The sequence below is a fragment of the Rhinolophus ferrumequinum genome, chromosome 23 (genome assembly GCF_004115265.2).
Source record: "Rhinolophus ferrumequinum isolate MPI-CBG mRhiFer1 chromosome 23, mRhiFer1_v1.p, whole genome shotgun sequence".
In the NCBI taxonomy this organism is placed as follows: Eukaryota; Metazoa; Chordata; class Mammalia; order Chiroptera; family Rhinolophidae; genus Rhinolophus; species Rhinolophus ferrumequinum.
The window spans coordinates 22,810,951-22,825,257 of record NC_046306.1 but is presented as its reverse complement, the minus strand read 5'-3'; the positions used below and the strand labels follow the sequence as shown (position 1 = coordinate 22,825,257).

At 44.8% G+C, this 14,307-nt stretch overlaps 1 protein-coding gene and 1 pseudogene across 1 annotated transcript; one reads left to right on the top strand and one right to left on the bottom strand.

Moving 5' to 3' along the window:
* Positions 1-307: 307 nt before the first annotated feature.
* On the top strand, positions 308-4,822 carry LOC117016057 (cytochrome c oxidase subunit 4 isoform 2, mitochondrial). Its single transcript, XM_033095098.1, has 4 exons — positions 308-410; positions 1,719-1,883; positions 2,688-2,819; positions 4,580-4,822. Exons 1-4 carry the CDS (start codon positions 329-331, stop codon positions 4,714-4,716), a joined length of 516 nt encoding a protein of 171 aa, XP_032950989.1. The 5' UTR covers positions 308-328; the 3' UTR covers positions 4,717-4,822.
* Positions 4,823-11,139: 6,317 nt separating this feature from the next.
* Positions 11,140-13,557, bottom strand: LOC117016288 (ATP synthase-coupling factor 6, mitochondrial-like; annotated as a pseudogene).
* Between the last annotated feature and the right edge of the window lie 750 nt (positions 13,558-14,307).

Genomic DNA, 14,307 nt, shown 5'->3' with positions numbered 1-14,307 from the left:
CAACTGAGGGAAGTTTCCCAAGCTGGCCAGGCTGAGCTGGGGCGGGAAGCAGAACCCAGACCCCCAGTCCCAAACTGTTCAGACCCTGCCTTAAGAATCAGGCCTCTTCCCACTTCTTAGATAGGGAGGTCCTAGGAGGGGGTTCCAAATGTCTAGGACCCCCTTCTACCCCCATAGGGAAATTAGACAAAATTAGAAGGGTCAGGGGCCTGAGGCTGACCTTGAAATTCTGGAATCCCACCACCACCACACCTGTGAAAATGGTTTCTCTGTCTGGGCCTTGAGGGGCAGGGACATAACACAGGACTCATCCACACACACACCCCAGATGTTTTTCAGAACCGCCTGGAGCTTGGTGCTGAGGAAAGGAGGACTTGGAATACGAGGGATACACAGCCCAGGGGACACCGGTAAGACCTGGACACTCTCCTCCCTCCCCAAACTCCAAGGATAGGGCCAGGAGTTGTAGCTGCAAGCTGCCCCTTGTCCCTTCCATGCTGCCCTGGGCCTACCCCAAAACCTTCCCCACAATCTTTATTCCTTGGTCCTGGGCTACATTCTTCCAGGAAGTAGTGCTCAAAGGGCAAGCAGACAGCAGCCCCCTCCATCCAAGCTTCCTCAGGGCCTGACCCCCAAATCTCAGGCCCCTCAGGCCTTTGTGTTCTGAGGTAGAGAGTGCTGACAGAAACTTGGACCTCTTTTCCAGACCCTGGTGTCAGTGCTAGTCAGATGAAAGCGGCCTAAGCAGGAGAGACTACAGCCAGATAGCAGACGGGCCTTCCTGACCCTCAGGAGAATAATAACAGATAACATTTATTGAGCCCTTACTATGTACCCCAAGCTGTGATAAATATTTTACACAGATTACACATTTAGACTTCACAACAACCATGTGAGGTGGATGCGTGTTGTTATCTCCATTTCTCAGATGAACAAACTGAGGCCCAGAGACCTAGATATTAAAGGAGCCAGGACTTCGTGTGCAAAGCAATTCCAATACTATCCTGACAAGATGATACCAATGCCCTCCTTGTGGGCATCTCTGGTGACAATAAACAGAAGATTTATTGGGAGGTACTTTGCTTTGTTGTAGACACCCACACAGAGGCTTTGAGGGCTTAGCCATCAGGGAAGGTGTCCAGGAATAGAAGCCAGTAGTAAACCAAGCTCTCTCTTTATCAGTATAATTTACGGAGCATTTACTGTGTGCCAGGACATTGAAGCACAGTGAGGTAAAGGGGCCAGTGGGTGCTGAGGTAGGGAGGAACTGGGGTTCAAAACCAGTTGACTCAAAAGTCATGCCCTGGACCCCTATAGTTTGCAGAGCAGTTTACATCTGTCCTCTCAGATTCATCTCACTGAGCCTTTGCCCACCCATGACCTCTGCCTGACAGGACCTCCTCACCTCAGATATTCCCAGAGAACCTGGGATTTGAAGCCAGAGGGGCTGAATTGCAGCTCTGGCTCTGGTCCTTTTTGCCCTGTGAATTTCAGCCAGTCACTTAGCTGCTCAGTTTCTTCATCTGTAGAATGGAGATAACAGCATCCACCTGGCTCAGAGTGATGTGGAGTAAATAAGTCGACTCACCTGAAGGCCTTAGAATGGCACCTGGTACGCAGTAAGTGCCCAATAAATGCAATCCAATCCAGTAATCCTATTGTCAGTGCTGGGATGTCCCAGGGGCAGCCTAAACTCAGCTCCTCCCTTGTGCTCGCAGCCCCCAGCAAGGGGAAGATGCCCCCCTACACCAACTACCATGCCCAGCGCTCCTACCCCATGCCGGACGAACCCTTCTGCACAGAGCTCAATGCCGAGCAGCAGGCCTTGAAGGAAAAGGAGAAAGGCAGCTGGACCCAGCTGAGCCACGCCGAGAAGGTGGCCTGTACGTCTCAGGGTGGGGCTGCGGGGTGGGTAGTGGGCTGGGGGTGAATTTGCAAAGAAGGGCTTGTCAGGGAGCAGTCGGCAGCGAGAGCCCCCAGTCAAGACAGGCAGAAACTTCAAACACCTGAATGCATACCTGAGGGGGGAAGTTCATTCATTCATTGTTTTATTCACTCAACTGTTTGTGCACAGCCTAATGCTAGGTGATGCTGGGACACAGGAGTGAATCACCCAGGTGGTTCCTGCCATCCGGGTACTTCCAGTCCAGTGAGGGAACTGGCACAAACCCAGATAATACAGGGTATGTGGCTAGGGTATGTGTTTTCAAGAGGTTGTGAGGATCCAAAGGAGAGAGATGAAATCCTGGAGGGCCTTCTAGAGGTGGGCACATTCCAGCTGGCCTTGAATGGTGAGGAGGAGGGTGCTGCTAGATAATAGGAACTGCATGGGGAAGGATATGGGAGCAGGAGAGCATGGAGGGTCCTGGCATCACTGAGTGGTGTGAGGGGACAGAGTAGAGAGAGGCAGGTGAGGTGGGTGGGCCAGCAGGGGCCTGATCGTAGGTAGCAGGAGGGATGTGTGACTCCATGTCTTGCCCACCAGAAGTACCTGGGCTGACTCTGATATTTGTAGCTTCAGCACCAGTTCTTGGCCATGCTTTGCGTACAGTAGATGCTCAATGAGAATTTGCTGAATGGACAGCATCTGCTGCAGGGAGAGGGAGACTGAGACCAAGAGTTGGCCCAGGATCCTTGAAATGGCTGCACCTGAGGCCCCTGCTTCCCCACTTCCTACCTGTCTCCAGTGTACCGGCTCCAGTTCCATGAGACCTTCGCAGAGATGAACCATCGCTCCAATGAGTGGAAGACAGTGATGGGCTGTGTCTTTTTCTTCTGTGGATTCACAGCTCTGTTGATTTGGTGGCAGCGGGTCTACGGTAAGTGGCAACAGCTCACCTGGCTGCAGGCCTGGGCTGTGTCCTTGTGGCCATAGCTGCCAACCAAAGGAACTATGCTGGTACTCATCTGAAGAGTTTTGAAAAGTTCCCCAAAGAGGTATAGGGTGAAGGGCAGAGCATGTCTACCAAGTGGCAATGTAGGGACTCTCCTCTCTGGGCCTCAATTCTCCCATTTGTAAAATGGGAATAATAGTGCCCACATCTCAGGGCTCTTGTAAGGTTTTAATGAGAGAGAGCTGTAGGCCAGTGCCCGGCACATAATCAAGAATGGCGGTGTTACTGATTTTGCTGTTATTAACCATTAGTTTTTTTCAGTATGTTTTTTTCAGCTGCTGTAACAAAGAGGCCCTAACATACAAGAGCTTAAACAAGATGGAGGTTTTGTTCCTCTCTCACAAAAAAAGCCAGGGGGAGTATGGGGACTCCACAACGTCAGGGTCCTTCTGTCTTGTTGCTCTGCCATCTTTAGCCTGCAGCTTCCTTCTTGATGTACTAGATGGCTGCTCTAGCTCCAGCCGTAAAGTCTACATTCCAGACAGGAAGAGGGAAAGGGAGGACACACAACTCTTTAAGATCCAGAAGTTGCACACACCACGGCTGCTCACATTCTATTGGCTAGAAACGATCATATAACTACGAGTATGTTTAGCCACAAGGGAGCCTGGGAAATGTAGGCTTTAGCTGGGTGGTCACATACCCAGCTGATCCGTTACTAATACTACAGAAGAGTGATTCTGAAAGTATGGTCTCTGGACCAACAGCTTCATTTGACTTCACTTCTTGTGGCCTCACCTTGTTTTTCTTCTGTAAAAGTATGATGGGAATTCCCACCTTGCATGAGGATGAAATGAGAGAGCGTTTAGGAAAAATTCTAGACTAGCCCAATGTTTAGTATTAATAGATGTCCAGAAAGATCTTTTCTTTCTTGTCCAGCCACTGGGACAGAAAGTACTAGGGACAGAGGTCAGGCAGGCTGTCAGCCTCAGGGGCAGATGGACCACGAAGTAAGATGTGAGCAGTGTTGGGGGCTCCAGCCCCCAGGCCTTCCCTGATCCACACATGAAGGCACCTAAAATGCCTCTGTGAGTGCTTCAGCCTTTGAGTTAAGTATCGCCCTCCCCAGATTTTTAAAGTGAATATCCCTATCCGATCTGCTACTCTTCAGTCCTTTCAGGAAGCAAAAGAAACTACCTCATCCTATACTCTTCCCTATAAGTGGGAGCAAACTCAGTAATCATAATTATAGTAGCTACCACGTATTAGGGGCTTAATATCTGCCCCACATTTTGTCAATTGCCTTATGAATACTAACTTCAATCTCAACCCTAGTGGATAGGACCTATTTTTGACAGGTTAGGAAACTGAGGCTCAGAGAGATAAAGGGACTTGTTCAAGGTCACACAGCAAGGGAGTGGTGGAGCTGGGATTCAGATCCAGGCTAACTTCAAACCAGTGCTCCTGTTACCATTGGGCCACAGAATAGGTGAGGAAACTGAGACTCAGAAAGGGGAAGGACCTTGGCCCAGTTCCCGCAGCAACACGAAGGCAGAGCCGGGATCAGAACGCAGAGGTCCCTGGAATGAAGTTTTAGGAGGGAGTCTGGTGAGGGGGATGGGCAGGGCAGAGGGAGCCCCGCAGTGCAGGACACACAACCCTGTGACTGCAGACCCTGGCCCGGCGGGAGAGGGCGGGCCTGAGCGGGGCCTGAGCCGCCCGCCGGGCCCCTGCCGTCCCTGCAGTTTTCCCTAAGAAGCCCCTCACGCTGACGGATGAGTGGAAGTCTCAGCAGCTCCAGCGCATCCTGGATATGAAGGGCAACCCTGTGCAAGGCCTGGCCTCCCAGTGGGACTATGAGAAGAAAGAGTGGAAGAAGTGACACTGCATGCTGCGTCCCAGGCTGCTCTCCCGGCAGCTCCGCCCTGGCCCGGAGCCTGTGGAGCACCCCCTTCCCCTCCCCTTAACCCCAATAAAGCTGGCCTGTTCTCGTCTGCCTTTCATCTCCACCTCCATCTTTACCTGCTATAAAGCCTACGTTATACCTAAAATTAGGCAGTATAGTAGGGGAGGGGCAAGAATAAGCCACTTTCCAGGGGCTCAGAGCCCAGCGTGTTAGGAAGGGCTTCCTGGAGGAGTAGGGGCTAGGGCTGAGTCTTAAAGGGCAGGTGAAATTAGGAAAGGCAAGAAGGAGAAGGGAAGGCACTCCAGGTGCAGGAAATGGCTTCAGCTATGGCAAAGACACTCCTTTATTCAGTCAATTAACAAATACTGAGTATCGACTGTGTGCCAGGTACCAATCCAGGCCCTGGGGATATGTCAGTGAACAAGGCGACAGTCTCTGGCCTCATGGAAGACACATTTCTTTATGGGGGGGAAGGAGAGACAGAAAAGTGAATAAGTATAATATATAGTATAAGTGCTATGAAGAAACAAAACAAAGCAGGAAAAAGGACAGTTAAAAGGCAATTGGGGGGCTGGCCCGGTGGCTCAGGCGGTTGGAGCTTCGTGCTCCCAACGCCGAAGGCTGCCGGTTCGATTCCCACATGGGCCAGTGGGCTCTCAACCACAAGGTTGCTGGTTCGATTCCTCGACTCCCACAAGGGATGGTGGGCTCCGCCCCCTGCAACTAAGATTGAACACCTGAGCTGCCGCTGAGCTCCCGGATGGCTCAGTTGGTTGGAGCACATCCTCTCAACTGTAAGGTTGCCGGTTCGACTCCTGTAAGGGATGGTGGGCTGCGCTTCCTGCAACTAACAATGGCAACTGGACCTGGAGCTGAGCTGCACCCTCCACAACTAAGATTGAAAGGACAGTTTGACTTAGAAAAAGTCCTGGAAGTACACACTGTTCCCCAATAAAGTCCTGTTCCCCTTCCCCAATAAAATCTTAAAAAAAAAAAAAAAGGCAATTGGGGATGGTAGGTAAAGGCCTCTTAGAAGGAGGCACTTGAGAAGAGGTCTGAATGGAATGAGGGAACAAGCCTTGTATCAAAGACAGAGCAGCAAGTGCAAACACCCTGGGTGGGATTCTGGTTTGTAAGTCTGTGGAACTTCAAGGAGGCCATAGTGAGTGACTGGAGTAGAATTACTTGGAGAGTAGTAGGAAGGTGTGTGTTGGGGGAGACGGTTGGTCTTGGGGTGGAAAGCAGATTATAGGGCCTCATGGGATTTTATGCTAAGTGTGATGGGGAAGTTGCTTCAGTCTGGCTCCTCTGAGAAACAAATGCCAAGAATGAATTAAAGATGTGAGGAGATATGTTGGGGCTATGCCTCTGAAAGATAAAGGAGAGATGGAGCAGGAAAAGGTGAGAACCTTGTGGAAGGAGAGAAGGAAGGAAAGAGGATTGGGTAGGAAGAGCTTCTGACTTCAGAATACTGTATCTGAGTCCAACCAGGAAACAGAAATCACATAGTAATTTAACAGGGCCTGTTTGATACAAAGAATTACTAAGTTTACACAAGAGAGTAACTATAAAGATGCAAAGATAACTTCAAAGGGCGTCCTAGGGAGCATGCTTAAGGAAGGATACATTTGGAAGAGGGGTGCCTTCCCCAAGCTGGGGTTCAGACCTTGTTGGAGGAGGTGTGAGTGAAGCCTATTGGATGGCAGAGAATTTTGCTAGGTTGCCTGGGCCACAGCTGGTCCATAGTCATTAGAAGTCCTCAAAGGCCCAAGGGAGCTGAGGCTGGTGAGTGGGGGAACTGGGGCACCTTTGCAGACGTGAGGCCTAGAGTGTGTGGTATGGTATTTGTGTTAGGAGGGTGGCAAGAAGACGGTCTCCAGTCCTGGGGGCTGCAAGGCTGCTGATGGACTGGGAACGCTGGGCTCATGGCTGCGGCAGATCACCGTCAGATGTCCTCACACGCTGCTGACCCACCCCACAGCGGGAGCGAGAAAACACTCTCTCTCTCTCTCTCTCTCTCTCTCTCTCTCTCTCTCTCTCTCTCTCTCTCTCTCTCTCACTCCAGAACCCGAAAGACAAGCCTCCTTTCCTCCTGAAATGTCCCCTTAGCACCCTCTGCTGGCAACGTTTAGCATCTCACTGTAAAGGAGACACTGCTGAACTGCTGAGTCCAGTTCATTATTGTAGAGCAGATACTAAGGGGTGAATTTGGAGATGAGAGGCAATAAATTGATAACTGAAACGGCACCTCTGAGAAAGTCTTAGCTAGGCTAATAGGGATCCCCAGAGCAAAATATGCCCGTTAGAGGAGTCCTGTGTTGGGCAATATTGACCATCCCTAGAACCCACTGTGCTCAGTCCTTGGTTGGGAGCCGCCCAGGAGGACTGTGGTCTCAGCACGAATGCTGAAGCAGAACCATAGCAGGTTCTCTTGGAGAAAAATTTGAGCAGCGCACCTCCATGGACACCCTAGATACCAATGGCGCAGTTGGGACAATATTCATTCAATCAACAAATACTTAGAGTGTACCAACTATGCGCTGGAGACAGAATGAATGAGACCTCATTTCAGTCTTCATGAATCTGAAGATATGGAATAGGGAAACAGACATGGTCACCCTGATAAATTATAGCACAAATGAGTGTTAAGAAGAGGAGGTACATGGTACTTGGATTGACCAATGGGGGGGAACTGACCTAATCCAGAGAAGTCCCAGAGGAAATGTCCTCAGACTTGAGATATGAAGGATGACTGGGTATAAAGTAGGTGAAAGGCAGAGAAAGCCTGTGCCAAGGCCCTGTGGTAGTGAGGACCATATGTCGTGTTAGAGGAAACAAAAGGTGCCAAAGGGCTGTCAAAGGAGAAAGAAGAGATGGACAAGGGGAGATGGGAAAGTAAGATATTCACACACGGTCTTGGAGTCTCTGCTGCCTCTATTGAAGAGACAAGTTTGCACAAACAGAGAAAGACGGAGCTGAGGGAATATACTGGGGCTAGATAGAGTATGGGGAGCCTTGACGTCCATTTAATTTTTATCTGAGAGAGGCAACTGCCTTGGTCCCAGGCTCTATTTGGCATGAAGAATCCATTTATTAACCACCTCTTTAGCATGAGAGATGCTGGAAATCATATAGGAGTCCTACCCTCCAAGTCTCCCAGCATGTTCAGAGGGACTGGCAAGGCTATAGCCTGCCAGAAACTAGTGGAATAAGAACTACAGGAATGTTTAGTAGTATATTTTGACCCAGACCATGATGCTTTGCTAACAGCAGGAGCAGTTGCAACATAACTAAAAATGTTGAAATATGCAGGGAGTAGAATTTGTTTAGATTAATAAATTGCTAAGGAATCATGTTGTAACAAAGAAAATTATCAAAATTGGCCCAGGGAAAATTTAGATGTTGTACTAAGTCAGTTTTTCCCTTACAAGAATGCTGTGTAACAAACAACCCCAAAGCTTGGCAGCTTACAACTTTGAACTATTATTTTTACCTTTCATGGTCCTCTGCTGTGGGTTGGCTGAGGCTCGCTGGGAATTGCAGGTTTAGTTCTGGGCTGTGGGTTGGTATTTTGGTTTGCTAGGGCTGCCATAACAAATACCACAGACTTTGGTGGCTTAAGAAACAGGAATGTATTTTCTCACAATTTTGGAGGTTAGAGGTCCAAGATCAGGTGTTGGCAGGATTGGTTTCTTCTGAGGTCTCTCTCCTTAGCTCGGAGGTGGCTGCCTTCTTGCTGTGTCCTCACCTGGTCTTTCCTTTGTGTGTACATATCCTTAGCATCTCATTGTGTATCCAGATTTCCTCTTCTTATAAGGACACCAGTCATATTGGGTTAGGACCTTCCCAAATGATCTCATGTTAGCTTCATCACCTCTTTAAAGGTTTTATCTTCAAATACTATCACATTCTGAGGGATTAGGGATTAGGACTTCAACATGTGAGTTTACAGGGGACACATTTCAGCCCGTAACAGTTGGGTTGAGGACTATTCCATGTGTTTCCTTGTTCTGGGATCAGCAGACACCTAGGACATGTTCTCCTGAGGGGGCAGAGTAACAGTGGGTACACATGTTCTTAAAGCCCAGGCTCAGAACTAGCACACACACAACCAGTTCCACATTCCATGGGCCAAAGCAAGACCCATGGTGTTCCGGTTACTATTGGTGCATTACAAACCACCCCAAAATTTAAGAGGCTTAAAACAACCATTTTATTGTGCCTACTGATTCTATAGGTCAGGAATTCAGGCAGGGAACAGTGGGAACTGCTTACCTCTCCTCTAAAATGTCTGGGGCATCAGCTGGAAATATTCAAAGGCTGTGGCCAGAATCTTCTGGAGGTGTTTTCACTCACACATCTGGTGGTTGATGCTGGCTGTCACGTGGGACCTCAGTTGGAACTGTCAACAGGAACACACCTCTTTGTGGCACCCCAGGTGGTCTCTCTGTGTGGGCTAGTTTAGGCTCCCTCAGAGCATGGTTGGGGGTGGGTTCCAAGAGAGCAAGAGGGAAGTGTATTGCATCTTTATAATCTAGCCTCAGAAGACACAAAGCATCACTTCTGCCAAACCCTGTTGGTAAAGGCACTCACCAGGGTCCACCCTGTTTCAAGAAGGAGAGGATCGAGGGACAGCAAAATCACAACGTAAGATGTGAGATGAATATGAGATGGGAAGTATTATTGTGGTCATCTTTGGAAAATATAGGCTGCCATTCACAGTCAAGCCCAACACCGATGGGTGGAAAAATGTCCTCCAGTGGAGTGCACGTGGCAAGCATAGGGAGGGAAGGCAGAATTGTGAGCAAAGAATACAACCTACTACAGATGTGTAGAAATAACTGACACAAAATCAAGTTAACAGAAACGAAAACTGACCACGTTAAATTGGATACTGACCAAAATTCAAACAGAGAATAAAATTTTGACATTTAGGTAATCAAATTTGACCTGAAAAAAATTGGACCGATTAGAGATAATGGACATAGTAAACAACGCATAATGGCAGGAAACCGGTGAACTCAGATAGAGACTAAAAATGACTGAGAAAAGAATTAAATTTTCATGTTGGCATTTACTCCATGAAACCAAGTGATTGTCATTAAAAAGAATAATTTTGTGAAATTAAATTTAAAAATAGGAAACATTAGAAATAGTTTAACTTTGGTCATAAAATAACTGATCAAGGAATTAAATTGTTTTCATGCAGCTTGCTCAAGAAAACTGTCTTGATGTATTAGAATTGGTGTACTTCTGATAAAGGTAATTGGGTTCAAAACTTGTCAAAATAGTCTTGGAGTGAGGTCAAAACATTTGGGTCAAAATAGCTTGTAATATTATTAAGTTTCTGTAAAAAAAAAAGGAAGAAATTCAAAAGACAAATGAGGAACTAAAAAGTATTTGTATGTATGAGAGATCAAGGGCTGATTTCCTTAATATGTTTTTTTAAAAAATCCATCTGACCAATCAGTAAGAAAAAAACAGGAATGCAGTAGAAAATGAGCAAAAGTCATTCCCATGGAGATCAGAGAAAAACAAAACAAAACAAATGGCTTAAAATTTCTTATGGAAAAGTTTAAACATACAGAAAAGAATAGTGTAACAAACCTGTATGTGCCTCCCAGCATCCACAATTATCTGCGTATGGCCCATTCATTTCCCTACTCCCACCCCTGAATTACTTTAATAAATTCTAGGTGTCAATCATTTCATCCTTAAATATTTCAGTAGGTCTCTAAACCATGAGAACTGTTTTAATATACATGACCAAAATACTATTAATATACATAAAAAGTCTTACCAATATTTCCTTAATATCAAACATCCAGTCAGTATGCAAATTTCCCTAATTGCCTCATAAAAGCTTTATTTATTTGAATTTTCTTGGAATGAGGATCCACCTTAAATCTAAAGACTGCAGTTGGTCCTCTGAATGTTTGTCTGGTTTTGGTATCAGGGTAATTCCCTTCCCTCCTCTTCTGTTTTCTGGAAGACATTGTGTAGAAATAGTGTTAATTCTTCTTTAACCATTTGGTAGAATTCTCCAGTGAAATCATCTGGGCCTGGAGATTTTTTGTGTGTATAGGGAGTTTTTAAATTACAAATTCAATTTCGTTAACTGTTATAAGGCTATTCACATGATCTGTTTCATATTGGGTGAATTGTGGTAGTTTGTTCTTTTCAAATAATTGGTCCATTTTATCGATGTTGCATTTACTGCTATAAATTTCCCTCTAAACCACGCTTTTACTACATCCCATAAGTTTTGGTGTGTTGCATTTTCATTTGTCTCTAACTTTTTTTTTTTTTAAGTTGTGAAATGTATATTTATTCTGCTACTTCTGATCAGTTGTATAACTTATCTAGGACAAATTACCAGATAAATTTTACATTATTTCCTCAAGACTGGGGTTTATCAATGACTTCAAATTTGGGATCTTCCAATTGGAAGTCAGGGAATGCATTCATGTCTGCTGTATCATACATTTGCTTAAGCTTCAAAAGCTCCCTCTCCAAATCCTGCTGATATTCTGGGCCAGTATCAACAGGTCCTCCAGACGACTGTCACTGACCTTTGCATTCTCTAATCTTGTCCACGAAGAGTTTCTGTACAGGATCAAGTTTCTTATTAAATGCCACCGCTATAACACCAATATTCCTCCTCGAATGGAGTGAGACTGAATGACAGAGGAAAACCTGAAGAGCCTCTGAAGAATTATGGTGATTCTGTGACTTACACTCAGTCCAGAGCCGCCACCACCGTTCTAAGTATTTTTTAATTTCCTTTGTGATTTCTTCTTTGACTTATTGCTTATTTAACAGTGTGTTATTTAATTTCCACATATTTGTGAATTTTCCAGTTTTCCTTCTGTTCTGGATGTCTACATTTATTTCACTGTGGTCGGAGGAGATACACTATATGATTTCAATCTTTTAAATTTATTGACACTTGTTTTGTGGTCTACCATACAGACTATCTTGGGGAAAATTTCATGTGCACTAAAGAACGTGTATTCTGCTGTTTGTGGAGAGTTCTGTAGATGTCTGTTAGGTCCAATTGTTTATAGTGTTGCTTAAGTCCTCTATTTCTTATTACTTCCTTGTAGGTATATTTTTAAGATATTTTCTTAATGGTCACCATGGGGATTACAGTTAACATCTTAAATTTATAACAATATAGCTTGAATTGATACCAATTTAGCTTCAATAACATACAAAAACTGCTCCTATACATCTCCATGCCTCCCCTTTGTATTCTTTGTCACAAATTATATCTTTAGGTATTGTGTGCCCATTAACATAGATTTCTAATTATTTGTTTGTTTGTTTGTTTGTTTGTTTATTAAGATTTTATTAGGGAAGGGGAACAGTGTGTATTTTCAGGATTTTATTGGGGACCAGCATGTTTTTCCCAGGACCCATCAGCTCTAAGTCAAGTTGTCCTTCAATCTTAGTTGTGGAGGGCGCAGCTCAGCTCCAAGGCCAGTTGCCGTTTTCAATCTAGTTGTGGGGGGGCACAGCCCACCATCCCTCCATCCTGCAACCTTGCTGTTAAGAGCACGTGCTCTAACCAACTGAGCCATCCCGGCCACCCCTCCAGAAGCTTAATGGCAGCTCGATGTCTTCAATCTAGTTGTGGAGGGTGCAGCTCACTGATCCATGTGGGAATCGAACCGGCAACCCTGTTTTTCAGAGCTCCCACTCTAACCAACTGAGCCATCCGCCACCTCTATGCATTTATATTTTAAATCATGTAGGGAATAAAGACAGTTACAAACCAAAAATACAATAATTCTTCTTTTATAATTACTTATGTAGTATTTCTATGTATATCTTCAAGTTTCACTGATTTCTGCTCTTATCTTTATAATTTTCTTTCTTCTGCTTGCCTTGAGTTTACTTTGTTCTTCTTTTTCTAGGTCTTTGAGGTGGGAGCTTAGGTGATTGAATTGAGACTTTTTATTTTTTGTGATGTATGTAGTACTTATTGCATAAATTTTCCTTTCGGCTCTGCTTTAACTGTGTCCCACAATTTTTGATATGTTGTAGTTTCATTTCATTCAGTTCAATGCATTTTAAAAAATTCCCTTGAGACTTCCTCTTTGGCCCATGAATTATTTAGAAATGTGTTATTTAGTTTCCAAGTGTTTGGAGAGTTTTATGTTATCTTTCAGTTACTGATTTTCAGTTTGGTTCCATTGAGGTCAGAGAACACATTTAGTATGATTTCAATTCTTTTAAATTTGTTGAGATTTATTTTATGACCCAGAATATTATCTATCTTGGTATATAATTAGTGGACACTTGGAAAGAATATGTTGAGTGTTTGATAAATATCAACCTGCCTATGTATTTGAAGTTTCTTATAGACAGCATATACTTGGCTTAAAAAAAAAATCACTCTATCAATATCTGTCTTTTAATTTGTATATTTAGACAATTATACTTAATATAATTATTGATATGTTAAGACATGTCTCCCAATTTTATTTTGTTTTCTGTGAGTTCTCTCTGTTATTCATTTCTCTTTTTTTCTTTTTTCTGCCTTCCTGTGGGTTATTTGAATATTTTCTTAGAATTCCATTTTAATGTACTATAGTATTTTTGAGTGTGTCTGTTTGTATAGCTTTTTTAGTGGTTGTTGTAGGTATTACATTGCATATACACAACTTATCACAGTCTACTGGTGTCATCAGTTTCCCAGTTTGAGTGAAATGTAGAAACTTTACCGTCCTTTATGTCCTTTTACCCACTTTCATACTGCCGGGAAGGGGGGTGGGTGGAATTCTGGGCTCCCAGTACGGTCTCCATTGACATTGTGGACCGCAAGAGAGGGCTCATAATGGCCAGCAGAGATGAAAGTTCTGGTTCCCTAGCCTTATCTTACAACATCGGGTCACCTTGACTCATAAGGGTGGAAGTCTAGGCTCCCCACTTGGCCTTTGCTGATGTGGATGGGACCGTAGTTTTTTCAGTGGTGTTTGGCTGGACTAAAGCTGTGATTGTCTAAAAATTTTTTGTCTTGCTAGATTGTTCCTTTCCTAATCCTTTACCTAAAGAGAGCAAGCTTTTGTTGGGGCTGTTTTTTTGTTTGTTTGTTTTGTTTTGTTTTTCCTCCTTTTCTTTGGCTCTTTTAGGTAGCCACTTCCAGCTTCTTCAGCTCCAAGACTGGGATCTCTAAGGCAGAAAGAAAACCCAGGGAACTCACCATCATGTCATTCCTCAGGTCCTGAAGCCCATGATTAATTGACCTTCTCTTGACCTTTCCAAATTTTCTTAGCTTGTTTTATATACAATGTCCGGTGTTTTAATTTGACTTAGCAGGAGAAATAAGGAAAATTACATCTGCTCCATCTTCCCGGAAGAGGAAGTAGAGAAACAAGGTCATTCGTCCTGAGGATTTTCCCCAAGTCTGCATTCTACTGATTCAGATTTGACTTTTTGACAAGACTGTTTCATGGGTGTGCTGTGTTCTCTGGCCAGGAGGCACGTGATGCCTAGCTATTTTTGTGTGCCAGTTGCAGCCTTTGTTGGTCATTAACTTATTAGGGGTACAGATGGCTTTCA

Bases quoted from the DNA above. Each gene is read 5' to 3' on its own strand.
- LOC117016057 (XM_033095098.1), top strand. From the start codon at position 329: ATGTTTTTCAGAACCGCCTGGAGCTTGGTGCTGAGGAAAGGAGGACTT. The intron at 1,884-2,687 runs GTACGTCTCAGG...ACCTGTCTCCAG, and splicing joins CCACGCCGAGAAGGTGGCCT to TGTACCGGCTCCAGTTCCAT. The intron at 2,820-4,579 runs GTAAGTGGCAAC...CCGTCCCTGCAG, and splicing joins TTGGTGGCAGCGGGTCTACG to TTTTCCCTAAGAAGCCCCTC.